General features: G+C 38.6%; 1 protein-coding gene and 3 long non-coding RNA genes across 6 annotated transcripts in view; 2 read left to right on the forward strand and 2 right to left on the reverse strand.

Annotated features, from left to right (window-relative positions):
• The window catches only part of LOC135098491 (uncharacterized), a 9,452-nt gene extending 5,756 nt beyond the window's left edge, over positions 1–3,696 (reverse strand). Inside the window, exons 1-2 of the long non-coding RNA XR_010267050.1 lie at positions 3,553–3,696; positions 2,328–2,439 (exon numbers count right to left, since the gene is read on the reverse strand). This is a non-coding gene — a long non-coding RNA (uncharacterized LOC135098491). The remainder of the gene's footprint in view (positions 1–2,327; positions 2,440–3,552) is intronic.
• Positions 1–10,915, forward strand: part of LOC135098490 (uncharacterized) — a 92,236-nt gene extending 81,321 nt beyond the window's left edge. The window contains exon 5 of the long non-coding RNA XR_010267048.1: positions 10,897–10,915. This is a non-coding gene — a long non-coding RNA (uncharacterized LOC135098490). The remainder of the gene's footprint in view (positions 1–10,896) is intronic.
• Positions 10,916–11,786: 871 nt separating this feature from the next.
• Positions 11,787–27,500, forward strand: part of LOC135098474 (uncharacterized) — an 18,653-nt gene continuing 2,939 nt past the window's right edge. The window contains exons 1-10 of one of the 3 annotated variants that reach the window (XR_010267027.1): positions 11,787–11,836; positions 12,052–12,127; positions 13,568–13,826; positions 14,503–14,672; positions 15,097–15,314; positions 19,621–19,719; positions 20,124–20,202; positions 20,606–20,704; positions 21,266–21,356; positions 26,335–26,415. This is a non-coding gene — a long non-coding RNA (uncharacterized LOC135098474). The remainder of the gene's footprint in view (positions 11,837–12,051; positions 12,128–13,567; positions 13,827–14,502; positions 14,673–15,096; positions 15,315–19,620; positions 19,720–20,123; positions 20,203–20,605; positions 20,705–21,265; positions 21,357–26,334; positions 26,416–27,500) is intronic. The other 2 variants (XR_010267028.1, XR_010267029.1) reach the window with 2 other exon arrangements.
• On the reverse strand, positions 22,082–26,041 carry LOC135098479 (TBC1 domain family member 22B-like). The gene is made up of 5 exons (XM_064000878.1): positions 25,942–26,041; positions 24,857–25,060; positions 24,049–24,231; positions 23,530–23,753; positions 22,082–22,866 (listed from the first exon to the last, which is right to left on the reverse strand). Exons 1-5 carry the CDS (start codon positions 26,039–26,041, stop codon positions 22,729–22,731), a joined length of 849 nt encoding a protein of 282 aa, XP_063856948.1. The 3' UTR covers positions 22,082–22,728.

A 27,500-nucleotide genomic window follows, 5' to 3' on the forward strand; every position in this document is an offset into this window, starting at 1 on the left:
TGGATCACTGATGAAAGGAGTGCACTTTTATTAGGAGAATTTTCAAGATGGTAAATATGTACAGTCAAAATGTAGTATTGTATGCAAGAAATGTCATAAGTGTAATAAAGGCAAGTACATATATCATATTTGACAGTAACTATGTATGGTTAAAATGTAATGATACATTGTAATGACAAATGTCAGAGTGTAATAAAGACATATATATTATGTTTGACAACATATCACAATAGAAATATTACATCTCCATTTCATGACAGCATATCTAAGAAACAAGTTTTCAGTGTATTAACCTAACCTAACCTAACCTAAAAATCAAGGTCTAATCTTTTCACTTTTTTTTTTTTTTTTTTATCTTCATGTTTTGTCTGTTATTGAAGCATACTAGCTTTGCATATTTTAATGCAGTGTGATTGGCATCTCATGTAGTATTATTTTATTATTTTTTTTTTTTTACTTCCTGTACTAATGAAACACTTTTCAGTGAATGATAATACTGTCACCTTGTGGCAACACAAGAGCTTGTAAGTACAGTATGAAGTGCACCCATTGTGTTTCTCTTGAGGCCAATTCTGATCACATTTTCTTTTGTGTTAATGAAACATCATGTCAATGAAATTCTCTGACATTCAGCTTTCACAAAAATACTGTATCACAGTTTTGGGATGAGAGATCCTCTGAAAATCTTCCAACTTCCATACCACTCTCTTCCTTTTGAATTCACACATGCTTTACATCCTTGGTTTGAATTAACAACATTCCACTGGAAGGAGATGCCTCACGTTCCCTCATCTCTCTTTGTTTCACAGCAGGCACAGATATGCTGTCGTGGCACTGTGTCCAGCAGGAAGCCGAACGGGCGCAAGCCCAAGACCGCAAACCCGGCTTCGGCCACAACAGCATAACTACACCCCACTGTGAAACAAAGACAGATTAGAATGTTGTGAATATGAAAATATTTCATTACCAGTCATTCTCTGAAGTATGACAAGTGATTTATCCATGGAGTTAAGTACAGAAAGTACAGTAACTCCCTGATAATTAACATGAGAAGACAAATATTCCACACACACAAGTATCAGCAGGCCAACATAACAATCTACAACCAGCAATAGCTGAGAAAATTGTGAAAAAAATCTACCATGTTAAATATGCTTTGGATATAATACAGAATGCCTGGAGACACCTTTTATGAAGATCAGTATGAGAATGTCCAACACTGGTACTAGGAGTGATATGTTGAAAAGGTGTTCTTGAATAATCAGCATACTTGTTCACTGACCACTTTTGGTGCCCTTGTTTTGAAAGAAAGTTTCGTCTCACCCTGAGACTGAGAACTTTGAGATACGTACTTTCCATATTTTCATTATTTTCAACCAAGATCATAAAGATAGTGTGTGCTTATATAAAGTGTTTCAATGATAACCATTGACTGTACCATTATATAAGATAAATAAAGGATTTAAATATACTTGTTAAAACTTAGGAAAACAGACACAATTAGTTTCTTTACGTCATCAGCGTAAAGCGAGAGAGAGAGAGAGAGAGAGAGAGAGAGAGAGAGAGAGAGAGAGAGAGAGAGAGAGAGAGAGAGAGAGAGAGAGAGAGAGAGAGAGAGAGAGAGAATGATAAGATACTAACTCCTGAACTAGGATGAGATAACAGTACAGTTAATATACCTATCAGCAATGACTTATAATGTGATGTCAGAGGGCAGATGTTGTGATAACATTCCATCTTTGGTAATTCTTCTTTTATAAGTGTTGTGGCCAAGATAAAATCTCACCCCATTGGCCAGTCACCGATAAGCCTCACTAAGCCAGTCACCAATAAGCCTCAATAAGCCACAAGTCATTTAGCCAATAAGCTAGTACGAGGAGGAGGAGGAGGAGGAGGAGGAGGAGGAGGAGGAGGAGGAGGAGGAGGAGGAGGAGGAATAAGAAGGAGGACAAGAAGGAGGAGGAGGAATAAGGAGGAGGAGGAGGAGGAGGAGGAGGAGGAGGAGGAGGAGGAGGAGGAATAAGAAGGAGGACGAGAAGGAGGAGGAGAAATAAGGAGGAGGAGGAGGAGGAGGAGGAGGAGGAGGAGGAGGAGGAGGAGGAATAAGAAGGAGGACGAGAAGGAGGAGGAGAAATAAGAGGAGGAGGAGGAGGAGGAGGAGGAGGAGGAGGAGGAGGAGGAGGAGGAGGAGGAGGAGGAGGAGGAGGAGGAGGAGGAGGAGGAGGAATAAGAAGGAGGACGAGAAGGAGGAGGAGGAATAAGGAGAAGGAGGAGGAAAAAGAAGAATAAAGTGAATGAGTGTTGTGGGCATAGCATTGCACCAGTACCTGCATAAGTTAGTAAAGCTGTGAGACACCTCACATGCCTTGCCTGTCACCGCTTGTGCCGGCTGGCAATGCAGAACACAATCTCCAGTACTCCGTGGTTAGGGTGACAGTTCTGTGGGAATGGAAGATGATTAGATTTTCACTCGTATCAAGTTGAATTGGTTTAGCTGACACACACTCTCTCTCTCTCTCTCAATTGATTGCAAAGACCACAAAGATGATTAGCAGAGGTTTTTGTGAGTGATTCTCCTGTTAGTAATGTAGGAATGTTAATTTGACACTAAAACCATAAAAAAAACATCTTTAAAAACCTGTGCCACTTTGAATAGTGCCTTTTAAAAGCGTGTTTTTCCCATCAGTACAGTAGAAATGCAGTTATTTATTTACATTTTATATATAACACACACACACACACACACACACAGAGGTGGTCTGGCAGGGAAGTGTTATGAGAGATGTATAAACCCATAGCAAGGCAAGGCACACAGCTTTCACACTCACCTCACACTCACAACACACTTTCAACACCTTAACCTTTGTTGGGGAAGAAAATCACTAAAATATCACCCTTATTCTCACTTATTATCAACCTTAACTCACTTATTACCACCCTTATTCTCACTCACAACACTCTTTCCTCGCATTAACCTTTGTTGGGGAAGAGAAGCACTAAAATATTATCTCCTACGAATTTATTAAGCCAGCACTCAGCACTTTAGCCCTTGATGGAGACGAAAAGCACTCCTCCCCTATCCTTACAAGAGCACTCACTAAAATCTTATGTCCATATACCAAAACCAAACACAATTTTCCCCCTCACCCTCACACTCACTCACTCAAGCCCTTAAGAACGTAAGAAATAAGGGAAGCTGCAAGAAGCGACCATGCTTACAGATGGCAGTCCCTCTGTGAAATATACCTAAATATTTCCATGTTATTCCCAGATTTTTAAGCTTGTACCCGTTATTTCTTATTCTACCCTGGTTGCTGATACTAAATATTTTGCTTACATCTCCCTTGTTATAACTCTTATTCCAATTAAAGACTTGTATCAGGAGAGAGAGAGAGAGAGAGGGTGCCTATCCTGTATAACATAATAAAAATATTCCCAAAAGGAAGCCCTTATGTAATCTCAGATATCTTAACAGTCACGTCTCCCAGCGCTGTCATTTTGCCAACATACATTCCTCATTCACTTCACAATAAAATTTGACGGCTAACTTACCCGTTTGAGGTGAAATAACGAAGATTAAAGAGCGATTAATATATCCACTGCACTACACTCGATCGGCTTCCAACTAGCCTACTCCCACGTCGGTTATTTATTTTATTTTTATTTATTTGCTTATTACTGTTGTTTTTTTCACATAAATGTTTGTTTTGAGTTTTTGTTTATTTAATTTTTGGTTGTTTTGTGTTTTGTTCTGTTTTATGAGTTAATTATTTTGTTGATCTCGTCATTCATTAATAAAATTCTTGATTCATTTATTTGCTTTATTCTTGTGTGTGTGTATAATTATATATATTTTATAATGTTAAGAGTTAATTCTTTTTTTCTTGTGTGTTTTTCTGTTTTTTCTTCTGTTTTGTGTCTCGAAAAAGAAAATCAGATTATTTATTTAATCTTCGAATGTGGAGCAGTTTTGTTTATTTATTTATTTAATTTTGCCTAAATCAATCGTTTTTAATTGCAGTTTTCAGTAGAAACGTTTATTCTGGCTTTTTATTATGTTTATTTCTCAGTTTTGTGACTATATTATATTTTTTGAGACTTGTGAAGGCTAGCTGATAAACACTGACTACTAACCCTTTAACTACTAAGAAACACGATTTATCTCTCTCCCTCGCCAGCCTCCCTATTGCCAACTGTCTTCCACATCTACATAATCAGGAAACCATGTCAAAAAAACTACCTATGGGATGCTGGCGTTAACCATATAACTGGGTAGCCTATCTCCACTCCTTCGCCAACATCTAAACACAAACCTATCTAGAGTTATTTTAGGATTATTTACCATGACGAAATTGTTATATCAAGTTGTTTTATATATTAAAATGTTTCCATCATGCCCACATACACACACAAAACCATTTAATTTGTAAACAACAAACATGTGTAGCCTATCATTTACCTAGTGTTATTTTCTGATTACATACCGTGAGAAAATTACTTATATTACCTTTATTAGTTTGTTTTATTTATTAAAATATTTCTTTAATGCTTCCATGCACACACACAAAACCATTTCTTTCGTAAACACAAAGTTATTTAGGCTATAATCTAATATCATTTCCTGATTCTTATAATGACTACTAGATTACAAATGGAAGTTTCTTTGCTTTAAATTTCTCATTTTTCTCTCTATTTCCTTTTATTAAATCTTGCTACACACCTCAAAGCCTTCCCTCTCATTAATATTCGTATATTTGTGCCTATAAAACTCTAAGTATTTCATATTTTCGTGTCATTCTTCCATTTATTCATATTCATACACTTTTCACTATTCTGTTTCTCTTATTCTTCTATTTTCTTTTATTTTGTTCAGCTTATATTCCGTCTCCTCTTGTTAAGACTAATTAAAGGTCATTCTAGTTCCTCTCAGTCTCTATTTAAATTAAGAAAAAATGCACAGAAATTAGCATAGCTCTCAAGGATGTTTCTCCTGTTAAGAATGCAGAAATCTTGCTAATCTGACACTAAAACTCTATAAAAAACACCTTTAAAAACCTATGTCAATTTAAATCAAGGCACAGAAGTATTATTCTTTATCTAAATTAAGAGAAAGTGCACAGAAATTAGCCTAGTTCTCAAAGATGTTTCTCCTGTTAAGAATGCAGAAATCTTGCTAATCTGACACTAAAACTCTATAAAAAACACCTTTAAAAATCAGTGTTTGTTTAAATAAAGGCACACAAGTGTTATTCTCTATTAAATTAAGAGAAAGGGCACAGAAATTAGCCTAGTTCTCAAGGAAGTTTCTCTTGTTAAGAATGCAGAAATCTTGATAATTTGTCACTAAAACTCTATAAAAAACACCTTTAAAAACCTATGTCAATTTAAATAAAGGCACAGAAGTATTATTCTTTATCTAAATTAAGAGAAAGTGCACAGAAATTAGCCTAGTTCTCAAAGATGTTTCTCCTGTTAAGAATGCAGAAATCTTGCTAATCTGACACTAAAACTCTATAAAACCACCTTTAAAAACCTATGTCAATTTAAATAAAGGCACAGAAGTGTTATTTTTTATTTAAATTAAGAGAAAGGGCACAGAAATTAGGCTAGTTCTCAAGGAAGTTTCTCCTGTTAAGAATGCAGAAATCTTGATAATTTGTCACTAAAACTCTATAAAAAACACCTTTATAAACTTGTGTCAATTTAAATAAAGGCACAGAAGTATTATTCTTTATCTAAATTAAGAGAAAGGGCACAGAAATTAGCCTAGTTCTCAAGGATGTTTCTCATGTTAAGAATGCAAAAATCTTGCTAATCTGACACTGAAATTATATATATATATATAAAAAAAAAAACACCCTTTAAAACCCGTGTCAGTTTAAATAACCCTTTTAAATGCAGTTGTCTGGGGCAGAAGGGTTAATCTTTTCTGGTAAAGTAGATGATGCACTAATAAGGAAAATATATTGCAGAATGATAAAAAAAAACACCCTTTAAAACCTGGTCAGTTTAAATAACCCTTTTAAATGCAGTTGTCTGGGGCAGAAGGGTTAATCTTTTCTGGGAAAGTAGATGATGCAATAATAGGAAGGAAAATATATTGCAGAATGAAAATAGAAACAAATAGTGGAAGAGGTGGATGAAAATAAACAGGTAGGAGTGAAATATGAGTTTTTTGTGGATGAAAATGACTGAGAGGAACTAAAATGACCTTTAATTAGTCTTAACAAGAGGAGACGGAATATAAGCTGAACAAAATAATAGAAAATAGAAGAATAAGAGAAATTGAATAGTGAAAAGTGTATGTATATGAATAAATGGAAGAATAACATGAAAATATGAAATAGTTTCGAGTTTTATAAAAGATAGGCACAAATATACGAATATTAATGAGAGAGAAGGCTTTGAGATGTGTAGCAAAATTTAATAAAAGGAAATAGAGAGAAAAATGAGAAATTTAAGGGAAAAAAAACTTCCATTTGTAATCTAGTAGTCATAAGAATCAGGAAATAATATTAGATTATAGCCTAAATAACTTTGTGTTTACGAAAGAAATGGTTGTGTGTGTGTGCATGGAAGCATTAAAGAAGCAGTTTAATAAATAAAACATACTAATAAAAGTAATATGAGTAATTTTCTCACGGTATGTAATCAGAAAATAACACTATGTAAATGATAGGCTACACATGTTTGTTGTTTACAAATTAAATGGTTTTGTGTGTGTATGTGGGCATGATGGAAACATTTTAATATATAAAACAACTTGATATAACAATTTTGTCAATTTAAATAATCATAAAATAACTGTAGATGACATTATAAGGTAGATAGGTTTGTGTTTAGATGTTGGCGAAGAGTGGAGATAGGCTACGCAGTTATATGGTTAACGCCAGCATCCCATAAGTAGTTTTTTTGACATGGTTTCCTGATTATATAGATGTGGAAGACAGTTGGCAATAGGGAGGCTGGCGAGGGAGAGAGATAAATGGTGTTTCTTAGTAGTTAAAGGGTTAGTAGTCAGGGTTTATCAGCTACCTTTCACAAGTGTCCAAACATATAATATAAAGTCATAAAACTGAGAAATAAACAGAATAAAAAATAAGAATAAACGTTTCTACTGAAAACAGCGATTAAAAACGATTGATTTAGGCAAAATTAAATAAGTAAACAAAACTTCTCCACATTCGAAGATGAAATAAATAGTCTGATTTTCTTTTTTGAAACGCGAAACAGAAAAAAAAAAACAGACAAACAAACGAGAAAAAAATAATTAACTCTTAATATTATAAAAATACGTAATTATATATACACACAAGAAAAAAAAAACAAATAAATGGATCAATAATTTTATTAATGAATGACGAAATCAACGAAATAATTAACTCATAAGACAAAACAAAAAACAAAACAAGTAACAATTAAATAAACAGAAAAATCAAAACAAACATTTCCGTGAAAAAACAATAACATTAATAAACAAATAAATAAATAAAAAATAAATAAATAAACCTGACAGGTGGGAGTTTGATGCGAGTCTTGAATATAGTGCAGTGGAAATATTAATCGCTCTTTAATCTTCGTTATTTCACCTCAAACGAGTAAGTTAACCATCAGATTTTATTGTGCAATGAATGAGGAATGAATGCTGGAAAAATGACAGCGCTGGGAGACATGACTGTTCAGATAACCGAGATTACATAAGGACTTCTTTTTGGGAATATTTACATAATGTTATATGGGATTGTCACCCTTTCTCTCTCTCTTTCTCTCTCTCTCTCTCTCTCTCTCTCTCTCTCTCTCTCTCTCTCTCTCTCTCGGTAATGTTAGGTAAGAAAGTTTTAATTAGTAGGACCTTAGAAAAATTTACTCCTTAAAATGTCATGCTTTCTCTCTTCCGTTCTTCTTGTATCAGGTTTTTCTCTAAAATCTTGAGTTCTCTTAATTTAAATAAAGAATTACACTTCTGTGCCTCTATTAAAACTGACAAAGGTTTTAAAGGTGTTTTTATAGTGTTTTAGTGGAAGATAATTAAGATTTCTGCATTCTTAACAGGAGAAACTTGGCTAATTCCTGTGGCCTTTCTGTTAACGCGGTCCTTTCCCTGTATATAATTGCAAAGCCTCTATTGCTGTATATTTTGTGCGTTCAGAAACATTATTGCTATTCTGTTCTCCCCCACAATCTTAATTCATCAGATTTGCTTTCCTTTTACACAAAGGCATCTTGACCTAATGCCCCTAACATAATATATTTTAAATTTCTCGTTGTAGGTCTTATTTACTGCCTCTCATCTTTATTGCAGTTCCTATAAATATAATAAGGAAGAGGAAATATCAATGTAGGCATTTATTGAACTAAAACCCAGCTGAGTACGATAATTTTATAGGTTTATATGCGAGGCCGATGTAAGCAAGGACCCAGACCAAGACCAAGATGGAGGATCGAAAGGCGCTGTGGATGTGGTGTTAGGAATTGAAATGTTAAGATTCCCGGTATAATAGGCCACGAAGAGGGACGGAAATAAGAGGAATTAACTATTTCCTGCCCCTGGAATAGTCAAGGTAAGGGAAATAAGGTGTGGAAGGCCGGAAAATAAGGAAACTGAGAGGGTGATAAGGGGCAGGGGATGTTTGGGTCAAATTAGCGGATTTTTATATTATTTTCGAGTTGTTTGTTCATTGTTGGTGTTATTTTTTTCAATATGGCGTTCGTTTGGGTACGTTAGATATGTTTGCCATTCCTGGATCAGTTATTTCATCTTAATTTCTTTGTTTGTTTGTCTGTTTGTTTGTTTGTTTGATACAGGGGAATATTGCGATCCTTGCCTAGCTGAAAGAGAGAAGGAGACACACACACACACACACACACACACACACAGAGAGAGAGAGAGAGAGAGAGAGGAGAGAGAGAGAGAGAGAGAGAGAGAGAGAAGACCCCAGTACACCACTAGTGAGGTGTTGTGGTCCCTGGCTGTCTGTGTGGTGTTAGTTGCCAGCTGTGCATTAGTGAAGCCAACCATTGCACTCATTATTTCATCATTCACATTATATATATCACAAATATCACTGAGAAAGAGAGAGAGAGAGAGAGAGAGAGAGAGAGAGGAGAGAGAGAGAGGAGAGAGGAGAAGAGAGAGAGAGAGAGAAGACCCCAGTACACCACTAGTGACGTGTTGTGGTCCCTGGCTGGCTGGGTGGTTATATATCTCACAAATACACTGAGAGAGAGAGAGAGAGAGAGAGAGAGAGAGAGAGAGAGAGAGAGAGAGAGAGAGAGAGAGAGAGAGAGAGAGAGAGGACCCAAGTACAGCATTATTGACTTTATTGATGTGACAAGTACACGGTTTTCATTGTAATATTTAGTTTAACTTATAAAAATATGGATTATTATTGTTACTTTTATTGTTTTATGAATTAGATGGTAAGTTATTAGTGGAATATATTGTGTAATTGTAATATAACAATGATTTTTGGCCTGGCTTGGCTTAATTCAAGGCACACTGACGGAAATTAAATAGATAAATAAATAAATAAATATTCAACATTATTTTCAAATTAATTAATTGATAAATAATTAAATAAGCTTGTATTCTTATACTTTATATGAGTGAAACACACACACACACACACACACACACACACACACACACACACACACACACACACACACACACACACACACACACACACACACACACACATAAGAATAACTGATAAAATGAATAATTACAGTCGATATGAAGGGTTAAATAAGGTGAATTCTGATTGGCCGGTGGGAGGGAAAGGCTTAAGGGCTCGGCCAGTCGTGGCGCTTTGCGAATGGGGTCTGTTCCGATGGCAAATATGGTGTCATGGCCTCGGGAAACGCAGAATTTTGATTGGAGTTGGTTTTATTGTTTGTTTTTAAGCTCAGAATTAATCAAACTAATTGCCAAAAAGCAACAGAGACATCAATTAACATCTTCACATGTAATACCACAATTATTTCCGGATCACCTGAAGATCCGCCACCCCAGATTGTCTCACCTGAAGATCCGCCACCCCAGACTCTCTCACTTGGTTAGGTTAGGTTAGGTTAGGTTAGCCTTACCTAACCTAACCTAACCTAACAACATGAATGCATTAAAAAACTGAGTGGATATAAAATGCAGAAAAAAGTTTACTTCATTAAAAGTATGGGATCACCTGAAGATCCGCCACCCCGGATTGTCTCATCTGAAGATCTGCCACCCCGAGTGCGGCTGGGGTGGCGGATCTTCAGGTGATCCTTATTTCCTATGAATTCAACACCAGGAAGTTTTCAATGCTCATCACCAGACACAGCGTCCTACCACAGCTTCAACAGCAGGCAGCACTCGGACACTGCCGACAACTAGTCCCCTGTGAGCAGCATGCAGTGATATCACCAGATGCACAGCACAAGAAGAGCCAGTGACATTATTCACTTGCCTCAAATAATCTTGTTTTCCAGAACAGTGATTATTGTGCTTATCATACACCAATAATTGTATATCTTGGTATTTTTTTTTATTTTATTTATTTGTGTATTTTCATGCTAAGATTACATGAAAATAATTGTATATCTTATTGTTTTTTGTACTGTTTTTATTGATTTATTTGTTTCTGTGCTTAAATTAACATAGAAATACTATTATTTTGTATTATTTTGTTCAGATTACATAAAAAAAATAATTGCATCTCTTATTATTTTTGTATTATCGTATTTAAACAGTAATTATTGCAATTGTTTAATTATTGTCTCATTATTGACGACCAACTGTTGACTGGGAACCCGCAACCTAACCTAGCATTGTTTTTTATTATTATTATTATTAATTGTTGTTGTTGTTGTTGTTGTTGTTGTTAAGCCCTGTCTAATTTATTTTATATATTGCAGTAGTGTGTGTGCTGGGAGGACCTGAGCCACCTCCACCCCACCCTGCCCTGACACACTGGATCCCCACCAAACCTCTCCCTGCCCCTCCCTGTGGGGGAGGAGGAGGAGGTCTGCGCCCCGCCCGCCCCCGGCCCAATCACCTTCAGGCTTGGGGCAAAGGGTGCGCTGCGGCTGCCCCGCCCTGACCTGAAGGGCTTCCTGCCACAGGAGGAGGAGGAGGAGGGAGGAGGAGGAGGAGGAAGAGGCGCGGGTGCCCCCCCGGGGGACACGACAGCGGCGACGACGAACCCTCCGTCCTGCACCCCCCGGCCCCCGAGCCCCGCCCCACCCACCATCAGCCACACCAGTCCCTACCACAGCCTCTGTCCCCCGCCCCACACCAGGAGCGACTCAGAGCTGCCCTCCGCTGCGCCCCCTGCTCCCCCTAAAGCAGCAGCAGCAGCAGCAACAGCCACAGCAGGTGTACAGCTGGCCCTACCCTCCACAACTACAGCAGGTAAGAAGAGGCAGGCAGGCTGGTTGTCACTGCCTGTGGCACTGCAGCACTGTGGCACTCAACACAGCCACAGCAGGAGAGGCAGGGGAGAGCTCTCACACACACACACACACACACACACACACACACACACACACACACACACACACACACACACACACACACACACACACACACACACACACACACATTACTTATATAACTGTCACTAATTACACACAAGTAATTCTTTCACAGGTCAATTATCAACCCCCAAACTAACCCCCCCTCCTTCCAACAGTTTCAGTACCCTTATGATGCAGCTGAGGGGACTGACACTGCCACCACCACCACCACCACTGCCACTACCCGCCACAACAAGGGTTATTCAGGTGTTGCCCCAATATGCTTCAACCCCCACAGCCCCACTCCCCCATGACAGTGCAGGCAGGGAATGTCATACAGGTGAGAGAGAGAGAGAGAGAGAGAGAGAGAGAGAGAGAGAGAGAGAGAGAGAGAGAGAGAGAGAAAGAGAGAAAGTTTTTTACATACAGAAAGGAGAGACAGAGATAGAAAATCAATCTTACTACTACTACTACTACTACTACTACTACTACTACTACTACTACTACTACTACTACTACTACTACTACTACTTCTGACCACCTCCTCCCCCTCAGGTTGTTCCAGGGAGGTGGAGGTGGGCCACACACACCTGGGTTACCTGTGGCTTGGCTGATCTCCCTCCTCCAGCAGGTGAGAGAGAGAGAGAGAGAGAGAGAGAGAGAGAGAGAGAGAGAGAGAGAGAGAGAGAGAGAGAGAGAGAGAGAGAGAGAGAGAGAGAGAGAGAGAGAGAGTATATATATATATATCTGCTGTTATTGTATTTATTTGTGTATATTTTTCCTTACAGAGTGATTGATTGATTAAATGATATATATTGGTGTTAATATATACAGACAGACTGGTATATAGACATTCTGATATGTGATGGCCAGTCTGTGGACCACAAGGCCTTTGTGGACCAATGAATGTTTTATACTAAGGTTTATTAAGACCAGTGTTTTATTCAGCTATCATGAAAAAAAAAAAAAAAACAGTACATAATTATATAGTAAGTAATTCATAACTTTAACCCAATCAAATTATAGATACTTGCAAGAAATAATGATACCAATAACACAAGCAAATAATAATAATAATAATAATTACTACAAATTACAATTATATGTTTATAATAGTAGAGCTGATTACAATGGGAAAAATAATAAATACAACGAATAATTACGAGAGCTGGGTCCAGTGCTTGGTTCCTCGTGAGACGACACTCTGTTGGGCACGGGAGGTTCAGCAGAAGGGTATCTTAAGTTACCTGTCTGTCTTAACTGAATATCATGAGCCTGTGTCTGTTATGTTTGTATTAAGAGCTTTGTATACAAACGGCAAGGTCTGGAATACAGTAATGTCTCCAGTTTCTAGGAGTTTAAGGTCCCTAAATGTAAGACACTGGTAGGTTCGGACTTTTACTGTGTGTGTGAGCAACATATAGTGAGTTTTGTTTATGTTAAGAGATAATTTATTGGATTCCAGCCAGTTGACCACATGGATCAATTCAATATTCATTGAATGTTGAATGTAGTTCACTTAGGACCAGATATAAACAATAATATTCTCCAATTCCTTTAAGAAATCTTTTAAATTACCACTAGGAGAAAAAGAGAGAGAGAGAGAGAGAGAGAGAGAGAGAGAGAGAGAGAGAGAGAGAGAGAGAATGTTTTAGATATTATTATTATTATTATTATTATTGTTATTATTATTATTATTATTATTATTATTATTATTATTATTATTATTATTATTATTATTATTACATATTTTGTCTTTCTCATTATTTCTCTTATTATCTCATCATTTCTTCTTCTTCTTCTTCTTCTTCTTCTTCTTCTTCTTCTTCTTCTTCTTCTTCTTCTTCTTCTTCTTCTTCTTCTTCTTCTTCTTCTTCTTCTTATTATTATTATTATTACATATTTCTCTCTCTCTCTCTCTCTCTCTCTCTCTCTCTCTCTCTCTCTCTCTCTCTCTCTCTCTCTCTCTCTCTCACAGATCCCACAAACTTACAATAATACTTTTACCCTTCTCTCTCATCCTCTCTCTCACTTCCACTGACTCTCTCTCTCTCTCTCTCTCCTTTTGCAGCAAATCCCAAGAATCAACGAGGACATTGTGGACCCAGAGATTGCAACAGCAGCAAGAGAGAGAGAGAAGCAAGAGAGGAGGGAGAGGAAGGAGAGGAGGAGGAGAGAGAGAGAGGGAAGCCAGGAGGGAGGTACGTCAGAGAGAGAGGGAGAGGAAGAGGTTGATTCTATTACAACAACAACTGCAACAACAACAACAGTTAGTCAGTGAGGAGGGGGAGGGGCCGTCCTCTGATGCTGAGGATGAGGTATTGTTCAGGGTAAGTAGTAGTAGTAGTAGTAGTAGTAGTAGTAGTAGTAGTAGTGCATCCATTTTTAAACTTTCCGAGATAATCTTATTTCAACAGGTAGAGATGAAAAGTCCTCTAACTGATAAAAAAAACATTATCTATTTATTTTGTTATGTAGGAGGGGCACCAGCCAGCCGTGGGAGACAAAACTGCAATAAAAGAAGACTCTCTGAGGTGTGGCTCCCCAAAATAGAATTACAAATGGTAGTCTGAGTTTACATGAACACTGGAGGGTGCTGTCAGGCCAAACCAGCCCCCCATCTGTGCCTATGCAGTGTCTGGCCAGGCACTAGTGTGTTTTGGGGGCTCAGACCAGCACATTCCCACTGTTTATCCATTGTTTGAGTTGATGCATTGTCTGGCCAGCCACTTGTGTGTATGTAGGGGACTCGGACAAGTTTATTTAATGTTCAGTGACCCGTTTGCAGGCACAGGGGTGTTGACAAGCTGGGTGTGCAGGAGATAGACAGTTAGAAAGGTTTACAGTTCAAATGCTACATGTATCTTAAAAATACAGATAATAAGTGGATAAATAGATTGAAATTAATATAAAATACCATTCTTTATTTAACACTTAACCAAACTTAACCAACATACACACACACGCTAACTCAGACAGTACCCTAACTACCTTAGCATCCCGCAGGAGGCCATGTCCGAGGTGCCAGTGGTGGGGTCGCCAGTTCCAGAGTACGAAGTGGAGGAGGAAGAGGAAGAAGAGGACGAGGAGGAGGCACGGATGAGGAAGAAGAAAAGATTATTACCTGTAGCCCTCCCTCCAGCTGATAAGGGGATATTAATGAGGCCTTCCTACAGGTGTGTCTGTGTACCTGTGTGTCTCTTTCCATCTCTCCCTCTCATTTTTCCAGTTTCCCATTATTTTCTCCACCATCTTCCAGCCTCTCACTGTCTTTTCTCAGCCTCTCCCAGCCTCTCACAACCTGTCACACCCTCTCCCAGCTATTCACAGCCTATCACAGACATAACCTATGTCACTCCCTGGATCAAGTATCAGTCCAAATTTCATCACAGACATAACCTTAAATGCTGCTGGTGTGAAAAATATCTTCCTGTGAAATGGAAGGCCATATCATTAGAATATCATAGAGAGAGAGGACTGCAATGTGCAAAGACAACAAAGTCGAGATTCTTCCAACATGCCGACGCCTTTGAAGGAGTGATAAATAGCAGGCATCAGTAACTAGCTAAACTTACACATATTCACATTTTCACTCTACAGTTACGAGACCCAGATGGTGTTCCTCGGCCTTTAGATCTGAACTTCTTCAAGTATTCTGCCTCAGTGGCTCGTTCCCCATCCTTCATCAACATGAGGGAGGTGTCTTGTCGCTTCAAGCTGCCCCCTGGCACTTACTGCATTGTGCCATCCACCTTTGAGCCTAATGAAGAAGGAGAGTTCATTTTGAGAGTCTTCTCTGAAAAAGCCAATGAAATGGAGTAAGTGTTTATTGTCTCTCTCTCTCTCTCTCTCTCTCTCTCTCTCTCTCTCTCTCTCTCTCTCTCTCTCTCTCTCTCTCTCTCTCTCTCTCTCTCTCTCTCTCTCTCTCTCTCTCTCTCTCTCTCTCTCTCTCTCTCTCTCTCTCTCTCTCTCTCTGATCTCTCTCTCTCTCTCTCTCTGATCTCTCTCTCTCTCTCTCTGATCTCTCTCTCTCTCTCTCTGATCTCTCTCTCTCTCTCTCTGATCTCTCTCTCTCTCTCTGATCTCTCTCTCTCTCTCTCTCTCTCTCTCTCTCTCTCTCTCTCTCTCTCTCTCTCTCTCTCTCTCTCTCTCTCTCTCTCTCTCTCTCTCTCTCTCTCTCTCTCTCTCTCTCTCTCTCTCTCTCTCTCTCTCTCTCTCTCTCTCTCTCTCTCTCTCTCTCTCTCTCTCTCTCTCTCTCTCTCTCTCTCTCTCTCTCTCTCTCTCTCTCTCTCTCTCTCTCTCTCTCTCTCTCTCTCTCTCTCTCTCTCTCTCTCTCTCTCTCTCTCTCTCTCTCTCTCTCTCTCTCTCTCTCTCTCTCTCTCTCTCTCTCTCTCTCTCTCTCTCTCTCTCTCTCTCTCTCTCTCTCTCTCTCTCTCTCTCTCTCTCTCTCTCTCTCTCTCTCTCTCTCTCTCTCTCTCTCTCTCTCTCTCTCTCTCTCTCTCTCTCTCTCTCTCTCTCTCTCTCTCTCTCTCTCTCTCTCTCTCTCTCTCTCTCTCTCTCTCTCTCTCTCTCTCTCTCTCTCTCTCTCTCTCTCTCTCTCTCTCTCTCTCTCTCTCTCTCTCTCTCTCTCTCTCTCTCTCTCTCTCTCTCTCTCTCTCTCTCTCTCTCTCTCTCTCTCTCTCTCTCTCTCTCTCTCTCTCTCTCTCTCTCTCTCTCTCTCTCTCTCTCTCTCTCTCTCTCTCTCTCTCTCTCTCTCTCTCTCTCTCTCTCTCTCTCTCTCTCTCTCTCTCTCTCTCTCTCTCGCTTATATAATTTCACTGAAATGCAAAAGTATGTTGAATGAAAATCAATGATCTGAGTATGAATTTTACCAAGAGATGAAGGGTAAGACAACATGACTGAGGTTTTCAGATTGGTAAGACAGCTTAATTATAGAGTAACAAATCCAGACCACTCAATTTGCTCTCTTTAGAATCATGGAATGTGTGAAGTGGCCTGATTCATGTCTTCAAACTTATAAGTGGTTTTAACAAGGGATTATTAAATATCATAAATATCAAGAAAAGATTAGATGAATATATATATATATATATATATATATATATATATATATATATATATATATATATATATATATATATATATATATATATATATATATATATATATATATATATATATATATATATATATATATATATATATATATATATACGGGAGGTAGGAGAAAAACACAGGTGTATGGAGTTGAGTTTACTCCCGACCAGTTTCCTACAGCTTCTTCAGCTGAAGAAGCTGTAGGCAAAACTGGTCAGGAATAAACTCAACTCCATACACCTGTGTTTTCCTCCTACCTCCCCTCCAAGTTGTCTAAATGTCTGAACAATAATAACAATAATAATAAAAATAATAATAATGTCAAAAAGTGCAGACAGAATTTGGCAAGAGTAGTATGACACAGACAGGAAATTACCTGATAAGAAATTAACAAATCCACAGATTAAGAATGTGAAAAGAATTAGGAATAATGTTTCAAGATAACTTATCATCAGACACACTTAAAAACAGGTTCAGAGGAAAGACATAAGCCAAGGAAAATGATCAGGGACTGCTACGTGTAAGCCTGGTCGCTTCTTGCAGCTTCGTTTATTTCTTATGTTATGTTCTTATAAGAACGACATTCAGTTAGATGAAACAATTTCCATGATCCATCCAAAACTGGAATATTCAACAATCATATGGTCATCATACTGAGAGAGACCATAAGGAACATAAACAGAATATGAAGAGCATCAACCAAGATAGTGAAGAAAGATTAGCAAAAAATAAATAAATAAATAAACAAATAAATAAATATGTAAAATAATAAAATAAATAAATAAATAAATACATGAAAAGGGGAAATCATATAATATCCAAGGCATCAAAGAAATTCCAAGATGACAGATTTTATATATATATATATATATATATATATATATATATATATATATATATATATATATATATATATATATATATATATATATATATATATATATATTATTTATTTTCTTTTCTTTTTTTTTTTTTTTTGTGATTCAAGAGATACAAGATACAGCAAGAAATTCAAATGACTGTTCATATGAAAGATATCAATGAATACAATTTTTCTCATAGCAATGCTGAAACTTGGATTGAACACCTTGGATACAAAGTAGTCCACATTAGGAATATTAAACACTTGAAAGCCAAACAGGACATTACTGGATATAAATATGTGTCAGTACAAGCACTGTTCTTTTCCTGTATGTCAAAACTGGGGAAATACACACTCACACACACAACATTGTATCTAATTAGGGCTATCTACACTTGCTCTTGTCTTTTGTTTCCTTCCTCTTCTCCCTTGACCTCTTTTTTTTCTCCTCTTTTCTTTTTCAAATTGGTAAGGTGAGTGTGTGTGCGTGTGTGTGTGTGTGTGTGTGTGTGTGTGTGTGTGTGTGTGTGTGTGTGTGTGTGTGTGTGTGTGTGCCTAAGTTCTCTCCACAACCCAACATTTTCTATCACTTCCATCTCCTCCCAGTTAAGGGGAGAGTCCGGTTTGGATGGGTGTTTCTGTATCTCTGCTAAATAAGCATGAATCGCTCTGATTTTTATGTTGTGAAGTATTGGCAACATGTATATCAATATTAGACATTGATCCCCTTTCTTGCCCCCCCCCCCCTCATCCCCACCCCCCCCAATTCCAATTTCAAGGAAAATTTTAAAACTTTTCACCGTCGTTATTAATTGGCCCACAACCTTTATTTTTCTGTGGCTTAGAGATGTTATGATACCTAACAAAGTTACGTAGGCAGATTTTTCATTTTGGCTTTTGGTTTTGTTTTATGATTTTTTCTTTATCTGTCTTTCTTTCGCCTTTTTTTTACCAAAAAAATATTAATACAAAATTACATGAGACCTATATAAAAAAAACGCCTACGTAACTTTGAAGAAGAAGTATTCTTCTGTGTTTTAGTTTTTGTTTCATTGAAATCAAGCTAAAACTAACTCCTGTGAAAACTTTTAAAGGGGGATAACTTATGTTTTGAGATACGGGCCGATAAAGTTTATTGATCGATTACGATCCAGTTATAATACACTAGGAAGCTTTTTCAGGTTTATTATGAGTTCTTTTTTATCATAATCAATCTATTGATACAATCAGATGTATTTCTAAGTATATCAGGCTCCTGGTCCCCCATTGCCTTCGAAAAGGCAATGTATTATCTTGTCAAGCAAGGGGTGTCAAAGTTGCCCACACTTCTCTTTGTTGCCAGGTTTTTAGAAGCCACCAGGTTCGTACTCTGCTGATGCTTTCTCTTTCTGCTTTCTTTTCGGCTTCATCTGGACTTAGTAGCTGTGAGAGTGGGAGAAGTCGCGAGAGACTGAGCAACAACCTCCCGTGACAAGAGCTACGTGAGCACTGAGGAGGCAGGATCCTTGCTGGGAGCTAGTATCACACACACACACACTCGCCTTGAGTGTTGCCATATCGTATCCAAGCAAAAAAAAGTTCAGATTTTAGCGTTTTTTCGTAGTACTGGGTAAGAAAAACTTACTCTGCTGATGTAAACAAACGCACGTGGTTGATTGCGTGACATTTAAATGCCATTTAAAGGGAAACTATGGGGCATTTCCCCTTAAATCTTTACGAGATTGCTGCCAACAAGTATACCTACCACATATATTTTTTTCACAAAAAGTCATTATTTTTCATTTTTTTTCGTCTCCAGACCGGACGCTCCCCTTAATTCCTTTAGTGTTGAAGTCACCTACTAAGAACACTTTGTCACTTTTCCTTATCATTTCCTCTATGCTATTTCTTGTTTTTAGTTGCATAGTTTTATATCTACTGGTCTCCCATGCATTAGTTTTTGGTGATACATAAGTCATGATAACTTTCCTTTTTCACTTCCTTTGATCTTAATCACAATACTCATAGTTTCCACCATTCCATCACCATATTCCACTTCCTCAACAACAATATCCTCTTTTACCAATATCATCACTCCTCCTCCCTTTCCTACTACTACTACTACTACTACTACTACTACTACTACTACTACTACTACTACTACTAACAGCCCCTATATCTTACAGGAAAAGCGTACCAGCCAGCCTGCCCACCACACCCAAGTCAACAACCACTCTGTCGTCACTGCAGAAAAACACAATCAACATGACCCGTTCTCCCCTAAGGTAAGCTCCTGGGGGTGTGTGCGGGTACTAGGGGTGTCTGGGGATCTTCTAAGGGGTCCTGGGAGCTTGGGGAGGATCTGCGAGGTGTTATTGTGGGTGAATATTTAATCCTTCTATCCTGAGGTGGCCCGTGGAGGTGTGTGGGTCTTGTGGGTGTGGGGGTCTTCTAAGGGGGTCCTGTGAGCTTGAGGAGGGTCTGAGAAGTCTTTTTGTGGGTAAATAGTTAATCTTTCTATGTTGAGGAAGCCCCTGGAGGTGTGTGGGGGTCCTGAAGGTGTGCGGGTGTCCTAGGGGACACCCGCACACCATAAACTGACACTGTTATCTTGTTCTGTGTGTCTGCAATTAGTATGAAGTTGTCAGCAATGGTGGAAGTCTAATTAATGAGTTTGTTTTTCTTCCAGACTCAAAGGGTTCTCAATGCAACACTGCTGATTTCAAGATACTGACAAGAACTGACTGTCACCTTGCTATGTCCAACAGGTGTGTATGTGTGTGTGTGTGTGTGTGTGTGTGTGTGTGTGTTTACCGAGTGGTTTATGGGAGGGTAGTAATCTTAAGGGAGGCCTCATTTTGTTTGTGGCTTGCTTGTGACTTGTCTTATCTTCTACTCTTATGTTAATAGCCTCTGTAACTTGCTGGGGGAAGGCACCACCAGTCTGCCCACCCCTTAAACACCCCAACACACCTGCAAACACACAACAACACATTAAAAACACATTACAACATACAAACTCCTTCAAAACACACCAAAATATCCTCAAACACTTCTAGACACACCACCACCACCACCACTACTACTACTACTACTACTACTACTACTACTACTACTACTACTACTACTACTACTACTACTACTACTACTAACAGCCCCTACATCTTACAGGAAAAGCGTACCAGCCAGCCTGCCCACCACACCCAAGTCAACAACCACTCTGTCGTCACTGCAGAAAAACACAATCAACATGACCCGTTCTCCCCTAAGGTAAGCCGCTGGGGGTGTGTGGGGGTCTTCTAAGGGATCCTGGGAGCTTGAGGAGGGTCTGAGAGGTCTTCTTGTGGGTAAATAGTTAATCTTTCAATCTTGAGGAAGCCCGTGGAGGTGTGTTGGGGTCTTGTGGGTGTGGAGGTCTTCTAAGGGATCCTGGGAGCTTGAGGAGGGTGTGAGAGGTCTTCTTGTGGGTAAATAGTTAATCTTTCAATCTTGAGGAAGCCCCTGGAGGTGTGTGGGGAGAGAGAGAGAGAGAGACTTGCCAAGCATTTAAAAATGTTAACTACAAATTAGAGAAAAAAAAACATATTTTAAATAAAACTCAAAACACAAAATTAAATCTCATTAAATCGGTCTTATTGTAATTTGAACAGTGGATATATGCAACTAAATTTATAATGCTGATGGTAAATTTTAAAGGTTTATCTGCATTTTGGGGAAAGAAGGTTAGTTTAGTTAGGTCAGGAGATTAAAAAGAAATAATATAGATATGTTAATAGCAGATTTAGTGGTGGCCCCCAGGGTTATATTATTCATCTCTTTTTTGCCTTCCAGATGACTATGTTGGTAACAGAACTCTGGCAGGAAGAGGTGACGTTGCCTCGGACATTCAGAGTGAGGGAGACCTTTGCAGAGGACACAGAAGGTATGTGTCAATTTTGTTATTACTGGCTCACTGTTCTCTTGTGATATATATGTGTGTATTAGTGGGTAGGGGTATTAGACCCCTTCAAAGGGGGTCCTGGGAGCTTGAGGAGGGTCTGAGAGGTCTTTTTGTGGGTAAATAGTTAATCTTTCAATCTTGAGGAAGCCCCTGGAGGTGTGTGTGGGGAGAGAGAGAGAGAGAGACTTGCCAAGCATTTAAAAACATTAACTACAAATTAAAGAAAAAAACTGATATTTTAAATAAAACTCCAAACACAACATTCAATCTCATTAAATTGGTCTTATTGTAATTTGAACAGTGGATATATGCAACTAAATTTATAATGCTGATGGTAAATTTTAAAGGTTTATCTGCATTTTGGGGAAGCAAGGTTAGTTGCAATTATCTTTCATTGCTCAGGATTCCTGAGCAATGAAAGATAATTGCAAGTACACATAGCAGTGAAAAACATAAGACAAACTATTTCTCTGAGAAGGATTATGTTTTAATTCACCTCTTATTTCTCATTTTAACTAAATTTGTTTCAGCTTATGTTTCTGGACATATTTTTAGTTACTTTAGGCAGATTATGAAAGATTTGATGCCTCTTGTCTGCTGGTTCTATCCAGTCAACTATAATACTATCTGTGGTATCATTATATGTAAATTCATAAGTAAGTTTCCAAATGCAGAACTCATCTGTTCCTCAGCAGTATGAAACACACGCACACATACACACGCACACACACACAGTCACAGTTGCGGGTGAGGCTACCAGTGTTGTGTGGAGCTGTGAATCGTGTCTGTACTGGGTAACACGGCACAATCTGGCTCCACCTCACACTTTTTTCACAATTCTCCCCTCACCTCGTCATCTCTCACAAAACACTAATACCACTCACTCCAGCACCCTTGTACCTGGCATTTCCTGGTGTTTTGTGGTGTTTATTGATGTTTTTTTCAGTATTCTGGGTGTTTTAGTGTTTATTATTGTGTTTTTTTAATATTGTTTTTTTTGATATGGTATGATGCTTTTAATTAAATTTTCTAAGGTATTTTTTTTTATGAACATTTTCTTGTTAATTTCTCTGGTGTTTTCTTGTTTCTATTTTTTGCTTATATTTTCTGGTGCATTCTGGGTATTATTCTTGGTAACACCTGCTGTTTAAAATTATATTCTCTCGTTTCTCACTAATATCTGGTACGTTCTGGGCATTTTTCTGGTAAAACCCATTAATTTCCTGCGTTTTAAATATTTCCTTGCGTTCCCCATTAATTTTCAGTAGGTTTTGGCTATTTTGGTGACATTTGGTGGATTCTGTTTGTTTCTATGGTTTCCTGGTGTTGCTCCACTGTTGTGCTGGGTGTGGCATCACTTCCGAGGTGTCTGGAGGTGGTTTGGCGCATCAGCAAATGTGTACTTCAACCTGAATGCCTCGGCCACCAGCAGACTGATCTCCGTGTCTGACCAAGAGGATGTTGGCAGATTCTGAAGCAGCAGCATTAAGCCCTGTGGGAGTGACCTTATGTTAGATTAGTTAGGTTTAGTTAGGTGAACTCCACTGGACTCTAGTGGTAGGGAATAGTTTCAATGTGGGGCAGGGGAGGTTAAGTTAGGTTAGGTTAGGAGGAAAGATTTATGTATAGCCTTCAGATATGTAGTAGCAGTATTAGTCACTGTTGGTGTTAGGTTAGGTTAGGAGAAGGAGAGGTGTGCGACTGCTCACTTCATACAGAATGATAAATAAGCACAGCCTTCACACACTCGCTGGCCTAGACCCTCGGAAGTCAGTCAGTCATTGACCCTCGGAACCAGTCATTCATCCCTTTCTCTGGTAAACTCTGGAACTCCCTGCCTGCTTCTGTATTTCTACCTTCCTATGACTTGAATTCTTTCAAGAGGGAGGTTTCAAGACACTTATTCATCAAGTTTTGACCACTGCTCTGACCCTTTTATGGGACTGGCATTTCAGTGGGCATATTTTTTTAATGGATTTTTGTTACCCTTGGCCAGTGTCCTTCCTACATAAAAAAACCCTCACTTGAAAGTCCCTCTCTGGTTCATGAGGTGCTGGCAAAAATAGCTGAGGAACACACACACACACACACACACACACACACACACACACACACACACACACACACACACACACACACACACACACACACACACCTGGAAATCCCTCTGGTTCATGAGGTGCTGGGAGAAGTAGGTGAGGAACGCAGCACACACATAGAGCACGAAGTGGGAGAAGCCGTCAGGTTCAGCGTGCAGTGTGTCCCAGAGCCTGACGGTGCAGCCTAGGGGCATCTCCCTCATTGGCAAGTTGTTGAACCATCGGAAGGAAAATTGAAGGTAGTCTATCTCATGTCTGGCCAAGTGCTGGTGGAGATTGACTGTGGAAAGATGGATTGAGTTAGGATTAAGTTGCACACACACACACACACACACACACACACACACACACACACACACACACACACACACACACACACACACACACACACACACACACACACACACACACACACACACAACCAGATTACTACAGAGACAAAGAGAGGCTGGATACTTAAGAGAACACAAGAATAACTGAGAAACACACACACACACACACACACACACACACACACACACACACACACACACACACACACACACACACACACACACACACACACACACACACACCATCTATCCTCTTCATAAGTTCGCCGAGCTGTTGCACTTTGCTTTGAATGCCTGGCTGTGCAAAAGTGTAGTTGTCTTGTATTCCATCCAGCAGCTTTGACATACACCAGAAGCTGTCTGCCTCCACCACCGCCCGCTGCTCCGCTTCAATCTTCTCCACCTCGTATGTGTCCAGGCTCTCCTCTGATTGGTGAACGGATGCATGGATAGGTTAGGTTTGGCAATAAAGTAATCTTTTTGAATGCCTAGTGTCTTCTTTGCTAATAGATTGATTGATAGATAGATAGATTGATAGATTGATGGATGGATAGGTTAGGTAATACTATAATCTTCTCTCTTCTAACAAAATAAACTGATGGATAGATAAACTGATAGATATTTGGTACCATATTTTGAAACACTTCTGTGCTGTACTTCCTCTGTTTTCAAAAAGGCTCTAGATGAAGCTGTACATGTTTTTAAGTGTGTTTTTCATGATTCTAGTGACAGATTAACAAGACTTGTACATTATTAACAGGAGAAGCACTCTTGAAAACTGGCTAATCATCTCCTTGACCTTGAAAAACAGTCTTGATAAATGAGGAAAGCATTTTTAAGTGTTTTTAAAATTGTGGTAACAGATTAACAAGACTTCTACATTATGAACAGGAGAAACACTCTTGAGAACACAGCTAATTATCCCTCTGTGACTCTGGAAAAGTCTAGATGTCAGAGAAGGAACAAGAAAGCAGAGCATTACAGAATAGGCCCTTACAAGACAAGAACTTAATCTAAATCACAAAGTAGGAAAAGACATTGAAAACCTCACCTTTAGGAACCACCTCATGAAGGAAGACGATGAAGAAGGGTGTGACAAGGTTGTTGATCCCCTGCACGTAACCTGAGGCAGGGTGACGGATGGCCCAGATGTACAGAATGCGCTCAAACATTTCTTGTACGATTGTTTGTTGGAACAACGGAATCAGGGGAGACATGCGTGGGATGTCAATGTGAATCTGTGGAGAGACGTGGGTTTGGTGAGACTAGGTTAAGTTTGGTTAGGTTAAGTTAAGTTTGGTTAGGTTAGGTTAGGTTAAGTTTGGTTAGGTTAGGTTAAGTTAGGTTTGGTTAGGTTAGGTTAGGTTAAGTTAAGTTTGGTTAGGTTAGGTTAATTTAGGTTAAATTCGATTAGGTTAGGTTAAGTTAAGTTCGGTTAAGTTAAGTTTGGTTTGGTTAGGTTGGGTTAGGTTAAGTTTGGTTTGGTTAGGTTGGGTTAGGTTAAGTTTGGTTAGGTTAAGTTAGGTTTGGTTAGGTTAGGTTAAGTTTGGTTTGGTTTGGTTAGGTTTGGTTTGCTAAGCTTATGTTAGGTTAGGTTAGATGAGAGCAGTAGAGAGGAGAATACTTGCTTTTGTGGTCTCTATATTACAAGGATAGAGATCTTAGTCAGTATATAAAAGAATGACTGAAAAGATACACCAGGTGACAAATATTCCTATGACAGGAGAATGAAGCTTTTAAACTGATATACACGCACATAGAAAATAAAGAAAAAGAGAGAGAAAAAATATTGAAAGAAAAAAAAAACAGGAAAGGAAGATTATCAACACACACACACACACACACCTGTCTAAAGGTATCTTGGTGGATATCCTCGTGCCTCGTGCCATAGTACTGGTCCACAAAACTCCATTATTCCTCTCGTTTCCTTCGCAGCGTGTCCTCTCGTCTCTCTGAGTTTGCTGGGAGGTAGCCCTGAGAGAGAGAGAGAGAGAAATTAATGTTTTTTTTTTTATTTTATATTACTAAAAATTAACAGACAAACAAAAACATTCATAACTTCACTAGTACTACCTAACACACACACATACATACACACATACATACATACATTTAATTACCTCCAAGCCACAGCACGGACTTGTGAGGGAATGCCAGACCAAGACAGTTTCCGCAGCTCCGGCAGGGAAGTGTTGGCTGCGTTGATCACCTCCAGGAACTTCTCTGTCCTTACCATGTCGCGCTCACTGTCTGCGGGGAGAGAGAGAATGTGAGAGAGAGAGAGAGAGAGAGAGAGAGAGAGAGAGAGAGAGAGAGAGAGAGAGAGAGAGAGAGAGAGAGAGAGAGAGGGTTAGATAGAGAAGGAGAGAAAGCATTATGACATCACAATAATTAAAAAAAACATTTAAAACATAGATGGATAAATCATTACTACTACTACTACTACTACTACTACTACTACTACTACTACTACTACTACTACTACTACTAGCATCAGTAATACTAATAATAATTTCTTTTGTATTGCAGAGGTGAACCAGGCCAACACAAGACAGATGGGATGCAAGAACACTGTTGACACATCAATACTTCATACAAGGCAATAAAGCGGTATTTATCATCATGCTTTAGTGTATGAGAGCATTGTATAAGCCACAACACATACATACACTGCCATGTACACCCTCTGTACATCATATGAGGCAACACAGCTATGTATTATCATGCTTCAATGTATAAGGCCAGTGGGAGAGGGAGGACTACTACTACTACTATTACTATAACCAGCAAGAGAGAGAGAGAGGTGGTGGACAGACTAAATATAACAGGCCAATGGGAGAGGGAGGACTACTACTACTACTACTACTACTACTACTACTACTACTACTACTACTACTACTACTACTACTACTACTACTACTACTTCTTCCTCTTCTTCTAATACTGTTGCTACTATTACTAGTACTGCTGCTGCTGTTACCGGAAGTGATGAAAAGGGTCCTGGGGGTCTGGAGAGTGGCAGACTGCCCTCCACACCTACATAAATAATAACAACAACAACAACAATAATAATAACGAAAGCCTGAAATTTGGATGCATTTTTGTTTGTTTATTTATTTATTTATCTTTTTCGGTCAACAACAAAAGCTACCTTTGAATTTTAAGCTCTTCTTTTTAATTTTGTTCATTTTTTTCTTTCTTTCTTTCTTTAACTTCTTTTTTCTTTTGTGTTTTTTAGCATGATTTTATTTTTTGCTTCTTTTTACCTTCTGTGTGCAAACCCAAGTAAACAAATTGAATAAATATCATGGCTTCTGACTGCAGCAACAACAACAATAACCACCACCACCATCACCACCACCCACCTAATACAAGAGTTATCCAGTATTCTCAATATTTCACCACTAGTCTATCCACCTCATTAATACAACATTTAACCAGTATTCTCAATCTTTCACCACTATTTTGTCCACCTCACTAATACAAGAGTTCACCAGTATTCTCAATATTTCACCACTATTCTGTCCACCACCCTAATACAAGAGTTAATCAGTATTTGAAGGATGACCTTTGACCTACAGGGACCTTAGTAGGCCTTTTTATACATATATATTACTCTAGCACTGGCTTGTATAAATGAATAAATAAATAAATAAATCTGTCTCTCTCACTTGATGGTTGAAAAGAATGGATTA

This window comes from Scylla paramamosain, unplaced genomic scaffold (assembly GCF_035594125.1).
Source record: "Scylla paramamosain isolate STU-SP2022 unplaced genomic scaffold, ASM3559412v1 Contig66, whole genome shotgun sequence".
In the NCBI taxonomy this organism is placed as follows: Eukaryota; Metazoa; Arthropoda; class Malacostraca; order Decapoda; family Portunidae; genus Scylla; species Scylla paramamosain.